Raw genomic sequence first — 15808 nt, 5'->3', positions numbered from 1 at the left:
GCAAATTGTCTCTTCCACAGGGAGTTTGACCAGGGGACGGGGCCTGCCAACCACCTGCAGCCCCTCGCCCAGGCCAGCCCTTCCCCTGATTGCCCTCCCACCCCAATAGGGGGAAGGGCTGGCCTGCCAATTGCCTGTGGCCCCTCCCCCTGGCCAGGCCCTAATTGGGGTGGGCCAGCTGGACCTCACCCATGCACGAATTCGTGCACCAGGTCTCTAATATTGTTTTAATTTCTATTTTATTATTAGTTATTTTTAAATCTCTTACTGTGCCTAATTTATAATTTAAACTTTATCATAGGTATGTATGCTTTTGAAAAAACATAGTATAAATGTTTTGGTATACTATCCACAGTTTTAGGCATACACCTGAGGTCTTCAGCCATATCTTCAATGAATAAGGGGGAGTTACTGCATAAAAGTGAGAATATTTTTTAATGGTAAATTGAAACAAATATGTATGAAACCTAATAAAAAGTTTTGTTAGATCTTATTTGCTATACATTTATATTGTCAGAAAATACTATCTGATCTTAGATTGTGTGAGTTAGGTGAGCAATTATATAATTTCAACTGATATAAAAAATTTATATATATATATATAATTTCAGAGAAGAAGGGAGAGGGAGAGATAGAAACATCAATTATTAGAGAGAATCATTGATCAGCTGCCTCCTGCACACCCCATACTTGGGTTTGAGCCCACAACCTGGGCATGTGCCCTTGACCAGAATCAAACCCAGGACCCTTTAGTCCACAGGCCAATGGTCTATCCACTGAGCCAAACTGGCTAGGGCTAAAAATTTATTTTTAATATAGCTAAGTATTACACCCAGAAAGACAAACAATACCATATAAAAGGGTACACTATTTCTTTTATTATTCTAAATTAGTTACATAGAAAGAAATTATATATTTTTTTATACTTGTCATGACAGGTTTGTTAAACCAATCAGGTAGTATGAAAATAAATAGACTAATTTTTTTTTTAAAAAATCTAGATCTGGATAAGAAGATACTCCTTTTGTCACTAGAAAAATACATTTTAAATAAAACCATAATCCTACTTTGAAAATTATAAAATGCAGCCACAGAAATATATTTTGTCAGGTACAGTAAATGTTTAAATAAATATAAAAATAAATTTTAATGAATTAAAATAGCTTCTATGCATTAATAAGGGGCAATAATTTTTATTAAAAGAAGAAAATAGATTATTTCATTTAGGATATTTCAAAATTATTTTGTGTTCTACCATTTCAAATTCAATTATATATAAGATATACATATATATATACATATATATATATATATTATGCATATAATGCAGAGAAAAATGCCATAATTAACTGAGGGGCTTTTAAAATGACATTTTTTGCATTGCTTTAAACCAGTAAACTGCTAATTAGAAATAAAATAAAATAACTGATAACACATTAATTTTTTTCATAACAACATGAAGATTTAGTACTTCCCCCAAAGAATTTACAAGTAGAATTTCTGCTAATATTCTGCTAAAATGCATATATAAAATGCACAAGCATCATTTGCCATATATACATTTTTTAAAGTTATAATTTAGCATTTGTAAAATCTTCTAAAATTTCAAAATTCAGCTAAAAAACTAAGTAGGGGCAAAGAGGTTGATTGGAGGGAGTAGGGTTAACAAGATAAAAGACAAAGTAATAGACAATCAAAAATACATTGGGGGAAGGAAGTTAGATAAATTCATAAGTAAATATAAGCTACGCCACAATATAAATGCTCTTCTCTGAATAGCACACCTAAAATATTTGTGGATTCAGAGATAAGACATTTGAACTGGTTGAATGCAATAAATTTTTCCTAGAAGAGATAACATTACTGACTGAGAACTGAGAACGGGTAGGATTTCAGTATATGGCAGATGAAAAAAAAAGAGACATTCTAAGTGGGATGACAGTCAAGGCACAGTAAGTGAAAATCTAATTTTTGTTATAAGAAGGAAGACTAGTCAGTTTTGTTTGCTGATTCTAGCTACATAAAGCAATTGCATAGTTAACCTGTCAGGTTACTCAATAATTTATAAACACTTTGTTTTAAAACTTCTATAATCAATTAAAATATTACATTTCTGTCAAGTTCTATATTCATAATTCAAAGTCTGTTAATTTAATAAAGAATAGTTAAGTTTCCAGAGATGAGTGCATTGTATTTTATTATTTTTATTTGTATTAGTATACTACTCTAAATTAGAAATTCACCATGCTATCTGGGGATTTAATATTATAATAAACCAAAAGCAGAAATATATTTGCATAACTAAAAAACAAATGGAAAATCTAGAATGAATTTAAATATCAACTTTACTGCATCCAGATAAGAGTTTTTAACATTATTTATTATAAAAATGTGGAAGAATTGGTTCTTAGAATGCATCACTGTGCTTAACTGTGTAAAAGCAAAAGTTAAGTCAAAGTTTCTGAAATAAAATGACCTGTCTGGTCCTGCTTCTATATCAGAATCTCTTTTTAATTCAGAAAAGTAAGCAAATTTATAGCACATAAGCACTTTTTAAAATTATTTTTCACTAAAGTGTAATCCAGAGATTACTTTCACTTTAGAACAAGCATTACAATTTGTTTGTCATTGATGATAATCTAAATTTGATCCCCAGAAATAACAATAACACTATCTAAATAGCTTACCATTTTGCTGAATGATTTGATAGATTAGACAGATAAACTACCCTTTCTCAGATGTCTATTCAATCCCTTCTCATTTTTTAAAAAATTAAACCCGTTAGCATTATTACTTACTCTTTATCAATGTACTTGTTCTGAAACAAAAATTCCTACTTTTCTTGCCAGTCAGCTTCATATAAAGCATTTAGCAGTATTTTGGTGCAAGAATTGATAACATAGATTCTTCCCCAAAGTGAAATTCAAAATATTTTCCCAAAATTTGATGAAAACTCTGGAGGTTGGAGGAATAAAAAAAAAAATAGATTAAAAAACAATTAAAATATGCACTACAGTAAGCATAACAACAAACAGAAGAAATGAGAAATTCTGGAAATCTTAACCAATATTCATATGTTAGTTATTCATATATAAGTAAAATAATATTTCTACTTACATGTGCTGTGGCATACAAGATAAGTGTCAGCTAAATAAAAATAAACTGTGACAGTATTCATTTAACAGCACAATAAAATTGTTTCCATATGATTTATCATGTTCACTGGCCAGAAGCAAGGAAGTGAGAGGAGAAAGAGAGAAAACAGGAGAAAGACAGGAACTTCTAAACTAAAAACCAGGCAAAACCAAGGATAGTCTGGCACTATAATGATTGTTAGTCAAGGCAGGATGTAAAAAAAAAAAATTCATTTTATTTGTTGTATATTTACTAGCATGATTGGGGGTAGGGGATTGAGCTAGTACTTTTTTTAGTTTGCACCTTACATGAAGTACAACAAAGATGATCTGAATTACAGTACAGCAGAATAAATGTGTTTTTGTCCATGTGAGTTCCTCTCTGCACTCTGCATGTTCACAGATAAAATGGCCTATAGACTCTATTTTACCCATTCAAAGGACTCTGAGTTGCATCCCTTCAACTTTAGTAGGAAGTAAACAAACAGGACTATGACCATGTGATTTTCTCTTTAACCCACACCATACCTCCTTCAAAGAATGAAGCTGCACAGACCATTGGTGTAATCAGAAGACTGGTATTGCCGGCGAGAGAAAACATATGCTTATGTCTTAGTCACTTCAAGCTTCTTTAGAAAAAAATTGCTCTTGCATGCAGCCCTTGGCCCTTTCTCATCTATACCCCCATCCAATCCACTGCTGGTCTTTGTATATGTCTCACCAGCAGCCCTTCCCACTTCCTGTTGTTTAAGTCCAGAAAGGTAGAGAGGGGTTCAGGAAGTGACAAAAATAATGTACATTATAAGTATCAATGAGATGAATCAAGATTTGAATTAATATAGTTACAATACAGTGCCTGTCATATACTTTACAGATATAAAAAATTTCAATAATACAGCATCAAAAAAATCTATTACAGCATTTTAACTGTTCATGAGTGTAGCTTGAATAATATGACTGCCTAATATTAAGAATTTGTTTTATGTCTGAATAAATCATTTCTCATAGAAGTTATGGGAGGTTATAACTCCCATCAAATCATTTCTCTTATACGATTGCAAGCTATTTGTGCTGCATTCCTAATAAACAGTTCATCATTTGAACTAGTAATAATGAGGTCACCTTGGATATCTTTAATCAAAAACAAGCTTACACATTTCTCTAGCTTTTATTAACTAGTGAAGATTTTAACAGGATTAACTTTTTTTTTCCAGCATGTAATATTTGAAACAAAGTTTCCTGGTAAATTGAACAAGCATGAACAACACGAAAGTAGGTCAGAAAGAAGACATTCCAATTACGTTGACAACAGCACCACATCAGCTACGGTGGTTTCTGAGTCCTGACTGTGATTGGAGCTGATGCCAGTGTCCGAGTCTGTGTCATTTGCGTACACATTACATAGTCTTTGAGAAGAGGGAGGAACCTCCCCACAGCTGCCGGGGGCCTCGGGCTCCTTCCCTCTGCTTTCCTTCAGCTGGCATCCATCTTTGTTGCTAATATGAGCTGAACTGAACTCCTTGGCCAGGAGCTCATATTCTTTTGCTTTCATTTGGAGCAGTGAGTCACTGTATTTAATCTCTTTCTGGATGCCACTCAAGTGAGAGTGGATTTTCAAGCCAGCTTTCATGCTTTTCTCCAAGTCACCCTTAACGCTTTCTAAATTCAGGCTTTCAAGTTCACTTGCAGCTGCCCCTTCCACATCTTCATGTATCTCCGTGCAAAGACTTTTGACCTCTTTTTCGATTTCAGCGGAGAGCTTATCGATGAGCATTCTGTAATATACGAGCTGTTCCTCCAGCTGCAGGATTCCGTCACTTTTGCTCAGGCTCTCCAGAATCTGGTTTCCATCACACTGCAATTCTAGCTTCTGCTCCCCGTCACTGAAACTGGGCACTAAATAGGCATCCTGGACGTAATTTTCTCCGTTATTTTCTACCCGCTCCAGGTGGAACTTAGCCTCACACTTTTCAATTTCCAGATCCAGTTCTTTCATTCTCTGGACTTGCTGATGAATGGTGTGGTCCTGGGAAATAATCAGATGAACTAAGGTCTCCATACTGTCTCGATCATGGGAAACTGTGTCCTGCTTAATTTTAGCCAGTTTCCGGAACGTTTTCCTGACTATTCTTTTTTGCTTATCTGGTGGTAGCGTCTTCATGTAATTTGCAGGGCTGAGCTCCCACAGTCTTTCTGTGTTTTGTACTAATTTGGCTTCAGCTGTCCGCCACAAGGGAACTGGTAGAAAAGCGTCAGTTTTAACCAAAACGAATTGCATGTTGGGCTGCTCATCCCCCCATGCTTTCCAAAGCTTCAGGATTCTAGTTAGGGGAGGCAGAGCCCGTTCCGAGCCCCTCCACTTTTCTATGATGCAGTAATCATTGGGCTTCCCCAGAAGAAATCGTTTCTCCCCAAATGTAGTCTCGTGTTCTTCCAGCAAAGCCTGAATGACATCAGCCGAGGTGGTACGTTTAGTTAAACCACAGACAATCTTCTCTTCTTGGCAAACCCAAACCACAATTTCCTTCTCTTCCGAATCCATGTCTTTAGTTGGAGATCTGAAAGAAAAACAAAGCACATTATAATCCTGTCATCACCTGTGTAAAGTCAGAAAGATGGTTTAACTTAAATACCCTTGAAAGACACACATTTTGTGGTTGGTACTACATAAGAATCAGAAGTTTTAGTCCATGGAAAAATCTTAAAACCATGGAAGATATCTTAATTTCCTTTCTTAGTGGTCTCAGAAAGTGCCAATTCTCATCAAAAACAACTGAGGCTATTTTAATTTATTTTTAGAAGTCAACCACAATATAACTAAGTTCAAACTGCTAGAGTTAAGACAATCAAGACAATTATCAAAGTGAAGGTGAATCGGGGGAGAAAGAAAATTTTCAGGGAAACCTTTTTCGTATGTTCTTCCTGGAGTAGTATGCCTTGAGGGTGCCACATAAAGTGATAAATAACTAGCTTTCACAACAAGCCAATTACTACTCAAAAATTGTATGTCTTCATAAATCATCTGGGGTATAATTCATTTCATTTGTTTCTTAGCATTGTTTAAAAGAGATATTATGACAGTCAATTTTATTTACAGTCATGATAGAGCCTTAGGACTAGGAAGGACCATGGAAGCAAAGGTAGAAATGCTGAAATTATATTAAAGTCATAGAGTTGAAAACAGTCCATTTTTAAAATTGTCATTCTTTCATTCAACAAATTTTTTTTTGTTTTTTTTTAGTTTTAAAGATGTTTTTGCCATAATGAGTCTAAAAATGGTATAGTAGTAATTGTGTTTTTCTTTTTTTAAAAAAATATTTTTTTTCCTTTATTGAATAAGATATTACAAATGTGTCCTTATCCCCCCAATGTCCCCTCATCCCCCCAATCCTGCCCTCACCCTCACCCCCTGTTGTCCACATCCATCACTTATGCTTATATGCATGCATACAAGTCCTTTGGTTGATCTTTCCCCCTCACCCCCACCCTCCCCTGCTTTCCCTCCGAGTTTTGAGCATCTGATCGATGTTTATTGTATGCCGATCATGTGCCAGATATTTCTGAAGATGCTAAAGATACTATAAGCAAAGGAAATGAGGACACAGACACAAATGTGTACTTAATATTAAATCAGACAGTGGTATATGCTAGAAAAAATATTAAATGGATAAAGGGATACACAGTGACTTGAAAGAAGTCTATTTAGAGTGTTTAAGACTTAAGACTTCTCTAAGAAGGTGATATTTGAATAAGAAAGTAAGTTATGAGAAGGCAATCAGAGGCCTAAGGGAAGAATTCCAAAAAGAGTGAACAGACGTGCAGGGACCGTGAAATATGTCCCAGGGACAGAAAAAAAAAAATGTGACTAGAGTTGGAGGCTGAGGATAGTGGAGTCAGGGTTGTTGCTGGTGGGAGAGAGGGGTCAAATGACAGGTGATGAGATCTAGAAGACAGGCGTAGCCTGCAGGCCATGATAAAGGATTTGGATTTTGTTTCAGTTTTAATGAGAAGCCATGAGAAAGTTTTAAGCAGAAGAGGAATATGATCTAATTTATGCTTTAAGTGTATCTGGCTTCTGTTTATGGAATAGACTGTAAAAAGGGCAAAAAAAGGCAGGAAGTCTCAATTGAAAGCCTAGTGGAGTGGTCTGAGAAAGGGATGAGGACTGCCTGGACTAGAGTTGTAACAGTAGAGATCATAGGAAGTGGTTCAAGTTGGGACATATATAGCAAGTAAAAACTTGATAGTAATTTCCTTTATGATATAGAGGAGCATGGGGGGAGGGGAACAGTTTTCTGAAGAAAAAAAGACATAGGTAGTGAAAGAACCAAGAAAATTGCATAATTTCTAGGCTACACCTTTTGGCAAAGTTTTACAATCACATTTCTATCCTAACTGTAAATAAAAAAGGCTGTTTTTCATAATATCTCTTTAAAAAATGCTAAAAACAAATAATATGAAATGAATTATAATCCATATGATTTATGAAGACATACGATTTTTGAGTAGTAATTGACTTGCTGTGAAAGTTAGTCATTTATCACTTTATTTATGTAGCACTTCAAAGCATATTACTGCAGGAAGCACGTACCGAAAAAATTTTCCCTGGCTTCTAGAATCATTGAACACTTAGAATTTAGTTTATAGTGTTTATGTTTCAGTAGCAATAGTGATTGATCATATATTGTTATCTTTATTTTAAATGACTGACTATTATACTTTGGTTATTGACTCTCCTGAGATCATAAAGTGACTACTAAAGAAGAAAGAACAAATTGGTGATACCAAATAACATAGAAGATTAGATCTAGTTCAGTGTACTAATAAAATTTTATCAGTTATTGTTCAAAAAGTCATTCTGAGTTGTAATTTCTCTCTTATAAAACATGTTACATTTAATGACAATATGGATTAATGTGATATCTGATATTTATGACACATCATTTAATAATTCTAAGCAGCATAAGGATAGGTTAGAAATTAAGATAAAATTACTTTCATATTTCAATTACTAGAAAAATAATACACAAATACACTCTAAACCAAACAAATATGTTCTCCAAGTAATTAACTACTATCTGCTTTATGACTGACTTTAACAGGACATTACCTCTAAATTAATGCTTACCTTGATATGTTTTAAGCATGTATATAAAATATTCAAATTTAACAAACATTTTTATACACTGTGTAGTTAGGAGTTTACTAACTAACTTGGATAATTTGAAAAGAAGTAACACAAATTCAATGTACATACTGTATGTTAAATTACAACTAACTTCCATATGAATTTTTATAAGTCATGGTAAAAATAACAAAATAGAGTAATTGTCATAATTATTCGTCTCATAAGATAATGGCAATAGCTATTGTGTTATAACTAAGGACATCTTTATTTTATACTAGAGGCTTGATGCATGAATTCATGAATGGGTGGGGTCCCTCGGCCTAGCCAGCAATCGGGGCCAGCCGGCGGGGGGGAGGGACCATGGGAAGTTGGCCGTGGGAGCACACTGACCACCAGGGGGCAGCTCCTATGTTGAGCGTCTACCCCCTAGTGGTCAGTGTGTGTCATAGCTACTGGTCGACTGGTCATTCAGTTGTTTGGTTGACTGGTTGCTTAGGCTTTTATATATATAGATAATGTTTTAGCCTTTAGTGTTAAACTCTAAAATAAATACTATTAAAAACAACAAGCAGCAGCCCTGGATGGTGTGGCTCAGCTTGTTGGAGCATTGTCCTAGATACCAAAAGGTGGCAGATTCGATTCCCAGTCAGGGCACATACCTAGGCTACAGGTTTGATCCCCCATTGGGGCCTATACCCAATTGATGTCTCCCCCCTTCTTCTCTCTCTCTCAAAAAAAAGCAGCAATAAAGATTATAATAATCAATTATAAACTTTTAATATATGCCAAGCACTGTTCGAAGCTCTTACATATAGCAGTTATTTAGTCCTCACAAATCTGAGGTAGAATGTTTGTAGGGTGGCAAATATTATCTATCTATCTATATATATATATATATATATATATATATATATATATATATAATCTACATATCTACACTAATAAAAGACAAAAATGTTAATTGCCTGTACCTTTGCTATGCCCATCAGCCAATCAGAAGAATATGCAAATTAACCCAACAAAGATGGCCGTTAAATTTGCATACTGCAGGCGGGCAGCACAGTGCGATCCGCCTGCTCAGCTGCCTGCCAGGCCTGCTGTCCATGTGCATGGCCCGGCGGGCGGCGGGGCGGGGCTCGGTGGATTGCGATCCGCCCTCCCTGCTCCCCGCCCCACCCCGCCACCTGCTGGGCCTGCCTTGTGCGGCAGGCAGCGGGGCGGGGTGACGCTGCAGAGGGCCTGCCATCTGCGACCCAGCGTGGGTTCCGGGCCTGCCATCTGCCACCCAGGGAGTGGGCCTAAGCCAGCAGGTGGTTTATCTCCCAAGGGGTCCCAGACTGTGAGAGGGCACAGGTCGGGCTGAGGGACACTGCCCCCCCCCGCCAGTGCACAAATATTTGCGCACCAGGCCTCTAGTATATATATAAAAGTGTAATATGCAAATCAACCGGATGGCAGAATGACCGGTCACTATGATGTGCACTGACCACCGGGGGGCAGACGCTCAATGTAGGAGCTGCCCCCGGCTGGCAGGCTCTGATGGGGAATGGGGAACCGGGGGTGGGTGGTGGCGCCAGACCAAGGCAGGTGTGAGCAAGCCGGGCCTGTTTGCCCCGCCAGTCACCCCACACACAGAGGGTGACCGGTGGCAGGGGGCAGGGGCAGAAGTGGGTGGGAACAGCCAACTTCTTGGTTACTCCCCCTGGCTGGTAGGCTCCGATCGCCTGATGGGTAACGGGGAACAGAGGGTGGGTGGCTGCAGACACGGGCAGCAGGAGGCAAGGCCGGCTGTCGGCAGCCAGGGAAGATCAGCCTTGATCGCAGGCCAGGCCAAGGGACCCTACCCGTGCATGAATTTCATGTGCTGGGCCTCTAGTTTTATAGATAAAGAAACTGAAGCACAGAGGGGTTTAGTGACTGTCTTAAGGTCACACAGTTAGTGGTGCAGTGAGGATTCAAACCTAAACAAGAAAGCTGATTCCAGAATGCAGTTCTAACCATTACACAAGAAAAACAAGTTTATAAATTTGATGAATTAGATATGCAGACTAAATTGAAAAAAATCATAAAACAGACTATTTTTAGGAGAAACTCTATGACATAAATTAGCCTTTGATAGCAATTGGAACTGCAGTGCCCTATTGGAGCACTCAACTGGTCAAGGAAGGCTGTTTCCCAATGGCCAGCCTTGGAAGAAAGTGTGTGGATAGGTGTTATGTTCTGTGTCTTTTTCTTCTTAATCTTATTCCTACTCTGATTTAGTCAAAGGGATTTCTGACTGGCCTGGTGCCTCCCTTAGCTGACAAAACTCTCACATATATAGAAGCAGTTATTGTTATCTCCTTGGAGTAGTTCCTATGTCTTATTCTACTTTCCGGCTTGGAAACACCAGTTCTGGGTAAACTCAACCCTACGCTATATCTGTGAAGAGGGCTGAGAAACAGAGGTGAATAGATTCTTTAGAATAATAATAACCACTTATGTGCCAACTCTCTAATACTTTCATGACCCCTATTCCAATTGAAATTCTTATTGTTTGGAAGGTTCAAGTTCTTGTATATTATGTCTTTCCCTAGAGATCTGTTAGTTTTCAGCTCATGTGGATAATATAACACTGATGGGTATTATTCACAATCAAGAAAGATATTTTTATTTCTGTATAACATATGAGGAAGTTAGTGCCTTTATTAATAACCTCACAATCCTTTCCAGCCTTTGCTTTTAAGTCTGCCCTAAACGTCCTTATATTTTCTTGGGACCATTATTTCTAAATGTTTTGTGTAATTTTTACAAGCGTTATTCAAACCAGAAAATTTTCAGAAATTATGCCGCTTGACTGAACATATTTAAAAGCAATGACTGCTCATTATTGAATTTAGGGAATAAATCTTTCACACCTAGTATAAGCTTCATCATTTTAAAATTCTGCTTTGTAGCCCTAGCCGGTTTGGCTCACTGGATAGAGCATCGGCCTGGGGACTGAAGGGTTCCAGGTTTGATTCTGGTCAAGGGCATGTACCTTGGTTCAGGCACATCCCCAGTAGGGGATGTGCAGGAGGCAGCTGATCAATGTTTCTAACTCTCTATCCCTCTCCCTTCCTCTCTGTAAAAAAATTAATAAAATATATTTTTAAAAAAATTCTGCTTTGTTAACATGCTTAGGATTTGGGAAAACTATATTTATTTTATAGTATGGCTCTGATTGAGTTTCTATTCATTCATTTGACAAATATTTGCTGAGCACTTCCTGTGTGTCTGGCACTGTCACAGAAATGTGGATTGTATAAAGACAATACTATTTATAAGACATTGTCCCTGGCCTATTGTGGGAAAGAGTGCTAGAGTTGGACAGAGAACACTTTAGTGTCAATTCTAGAGCTATGTTTCTTATTTCATTAGTGCTTCCCAGAAACGATAACCCTCAGCATCATATAAAAAAAAAAAAGAACCTTCAAATAAAAAATATTCATCAAAATTAAACCAATTTATTGATCTTAATTACAATATTTTAGAAGTAACTGTTTTTATTTCTTCATAGACCCATGCAAATCTAGTCATCTGATATAAATAAAGAATTTAACACTAGAATTGGGACTAAAAATAATGTTTCCTTCCAAACCAATGGAAATTTATTATCTAGTATAAATAATGACATCTATAAACACATACATAATAAAGGTTAAAAATACAAACTTAGACTACATAAATTGGTTTGTCATGTAATATAATGTAACAAACAGTTCTTACCTAATGATTCAAATCTAGTAGTTAGTCATATAGCTTCCAATTATAATGCAGCAAAATCAAAATAAATACAGACACTGTATGTCTAAGAGTATTGTTTTTGTTTTGCTTTGCTTTACTGTATGTTTGTTGGGGAGAAGTGATAAAAATTTTACTGGATCTTAAACTTCACAGAGAATGTACTTTAACCATGTAAAAACTGAAAAACCATAGAGCTTTAATTTATAAAGTTTTATCTCAGTCATTCACTTCTATTTTTAATTTTATCCCAGTATTTTAGTTCCATTCTTCATTGTCAATTTGATTAATATTATTAATTCTTTTCTTTTTCTTTTTAGCTCCTCATACTCTGCCCTTGCACACTTGATGTTACTTAATAGTGCAATTAAAGTTTTTTTTCTGTATAATGAAGATGTTTCTTGATATTTACTATTTCTAACTCAGCTAAGTTACTTTTTATTTTATATGTTTCTTGGTTTGCAGCATCCTTTGATTTTAAGAACTCATGTATGTGGTAGTTAATAATATCATCTCCATTTTACAGATGAGAGGACTGAGACAAAGAGAGGGCAAGTAACATGCCTAAAGTCACAAAGCTAGAAAGCAGAAATGTTCCTTCCAATTAGATGTTACTTTATCTTTAGAACTATTCCCTAAAAGTCATTATGGCTATCCACCTACAAATAGTTTTCAATTTATGAACCGCTTTTATTTCAAAAGTTGTTTTTAAATTAACTGCTTGAATCTCAATGCATTTTCACCATAAAATTAATGACCCACCTGTTTTAATCAACCAAGTTCCTGATTCGATTAAAATTTGCCTTCCTTAACTTTCATTTAAACATCTATATATATAAAAGCACAGTGACCAGCATGGCGGAACGACCAGAATGACCGGGACAACTGGTGGCTATGATGTGCACTGCGGCAGCCAACCAGCCTGATCTGGGCCCTGATTGCCTCCCTCCCCTCCTGGCCCGGTCCCTGATCGGCCCCCAACACCCTGATCAGGGGTGAGGCCAGCCACCAACAGTGCACCGCTCCTCTACTCACATGACCCCACCCCTGATTGGCCCCCAACACCCCGATCAGGGGAGGGCTGGCTGGCCAACCACCCGTGGCCCCTCCCACCCACCAGCCTGACCTGATGAGCCCCCCATAGGGGCAGGCCAGCCAGACCCCACCTATGCATGAATTCTTGCACCAGGCCTCTAGTCCAATATAAAGGCAAGTACTGAGGGACTTCTATGTATCTGAATCCATAATATTAAGGCAGTAGGGACAAAGAGAATGGCAGCATATGGTAAGCTTAATGTGGATGGTAGAAAAGCATCGGCTTTAACCAAAATGAGAGGAGATAACCTGGCTTATAAATACAAATGCAACATTCATAAAAACGTTTCTTCAACAAACCTCAATTGAGTAACTATTATGCACAAAGCATTAAGGAATAAGTAAGCTATTTAAATCTATACTTAAAGCTATTAATATAAAATACTGAATGATATTTCAATGCTAATTTGAAGATCCCATAAAATGTATATTTACAGAAAAAGGATTCCTAGTAATGACAGAGATAGATAGGCAACATTTGTCCATGTTTACTCACTTGTGGAGAGGAAAAAGGCACTGAAGTTGTAAAGAAGGAGTTTAAATCAAAGAGTATCATTACTTTATTGAAAATTGATGTATCAAATTATCAAGACAATATTTCATATTAACTCTACTTTTAAAAATAGAAGAATCATTAAAATGGAAAATTATTAAAAATAATTACAAGAAATGCCAGTATATGAACATCAGAATGCAAGCTATAGATACTTATGAAAAATACATGGACCTCTGTATGGACTTTTATCTTTAGAACTATGTTATAATACAATCCTATATAATAAAAGTCTAATATACAAATTGTCCCCTCAACAGGAATTTCAACAAGGAGTTTAACTGGGAGTTCGACCAGGGGGTGGGCCGGCCAGCCACCACCCATGTCCTCTCCTCCTGGCCGGTCCTGCCCCATATCTCCCCCCAGTCGGGGGCAGGGCCTGCTGGCCAACCACCCTCGGCCACTCCCCCTGACCAGCCGGACCCAATTGGTCCCAATTGGGGCAGGCCGGTCAGACCCCATTCGTGCACTGGGCCTCTAGTTATAAATATTTATAGAAAATATTTGGATGTTAAAATGCATTTTTCCATAGAATTTATGACACAATTATTTCCAGTCCAGAAAGTATGCTACTGACACAATCTAGCTGCCATGTATAGGAGCTTTTATTGCTTAACTCTGCAGAACCACACTTCTGATTTAATGAAGGATACATCAGATTGAAGGGTAAAGAACTATGAAGCCTTAGGGGGAATACCTGAGTCCTGTCCCACCACCCAAAGACTCTAGTTTCCTTTAAATTACCATTACTTATTCTTTAAACTGAAGATTCTCTTTTTCTAAACCAGTGATTCTCTACCAGGGATGATTTTGCCCCACCCCAGGGGGGACTTTTTGAAATGCAGAGATATTTTAGTTTTTCACATTAGAGTGTAGGGATGCTACTAGCACCTAGTGGGTAGAGGCCAGGAACATAAACATCCCACCATGCACAGAACAGTATCTTCACAGCAAAGAACTATCCGGCCTAAAATGTCAGTAGTCATGCTGTTGAGCAATCCTGTTCCAGATTTACAACAAAATACCCTTGCATTGCAGCTTCACCTTTACTCTTTTGTTTCTTTCATCTTGAGAAACTAATAGTAAAATATATGGAAACAAATTTACAAGAGAGACATTTCTAATCTCAAGTAGTCTAAAATTAATGATGAAAGTTGGCATTCTACTTAATGGAATAAAATGGAACTTTTTTCCTCTCCTCTCACCCCATAGCCAATTGGTATGATTGTTATTATTAATCTTGCACAACTGGACTTCCCTCCTTTGATACCAGAGCTGGTCCTAAGGAATACTGATATTTGCATTTAGATGTGACAGAAACACAAACCCTATTCAGAATAAGGTTAATTTTAGCACAGAAAAAAAAAACTTATATCCACAGACTAGTAAATCTCCCTTCTTCATTAAGAAATAGTATTTGAACATCTGGCTGCCAACTTTGGGGAGGGAGGTAAAAAAAAGTGTATTTAGAATGACATGATGGGAATGGTCAAGGAGACAGTGGAGAGTCAGCTGAAGGGATTTCCATTGTATTTCTCTCGTACTCCTTCTTTGCAGTCCATTCTGCCCTGAACAGAGGGGACAAAGGAATGGAGGTTTCTAGAGGAAGACAAAATAATACCTGCCTTCTTTACTGGATGAAAGAGAAGGTCCCAGAGATAACTGGGAAATGAGAGGAGAAAAAAATCATTGCTATCACCTCATAAAGGTTAGGGGCATTGCAGGCATGGAAGCTATGCCTAGGTAAGTCAGAAACAGTTTTTAAAAATATCTTGGGCGGGGGGGGAATGCGGGGATTAGGACACATATGTAATACCTTAATCAATAAAGAAAAAATTTTCTTAGCAATAAAATAATACTGAATATAACAATCTGCACTGTAACACGTCCTGAAGTCACTATTATTCAAATGGATTGGCATGAAAAAGATATAAAAAAATCTGGTTATTTGTACTTTCTCATTGCTGAATACAAAGCAAGGGCTACTAATATTTTAAGTTTTATCAGCCTTTTGGCTAAATAAAAATATTGTCATATTTTTCCCATGCAGTTGAAAGTAAATAAATGTTTTTCAGTTTAACTTCTCCTTTCATAAGGAAATGAGAATTGTGTCACTAATATTTTTTTAACACATCA

General features: G+C 36.9%; 1 protein-coding gene across 1 annotated transcript in view; it reads right to left on the bottom strand.

Moving 5' to 3' along the window:
- Window positions 1-3354: 3354 nt before the first annotated feature.
- The window catches only part of RASSF9 (Ras association domain family member 9), a 29840-nt gene continuing 17386 nt past the window's right edge, over window positions 3355-15808 (bottom strand). Inside the window, exon 2 of the mRNA XM_070407606.1 lies at window positions 3355-5692. Coding sequence (XP_070263707.1) covers window positions 4432-5692 — 1261 coding nt within the window. The 3' untranslated portion in view covers window positions 3355-4431. The remainder of the gene's footprint in view (window positions 5693-15808) is intronic.

Source organism: Myotis yumanensis, unplaced genomic scaffold, assembly GCF_028538775.1.
Source record: "Myotis yumanensis isolate MYYU_CA2020_CCGP unplaced genomic scaffold, mMyoYum1.0.hap1 SCAF_3, whole genome shotgun sequence".
NCBI classification, from domain to species: Eukaryota; Metazoa; Chordata; class Mammalia; order Chiroptera; family Vespertilionidae; genus Myotis; species Myotis yumanensis.
This window is presented reverse-complemented; position numbering and strand designations above follow the sequence as displayed.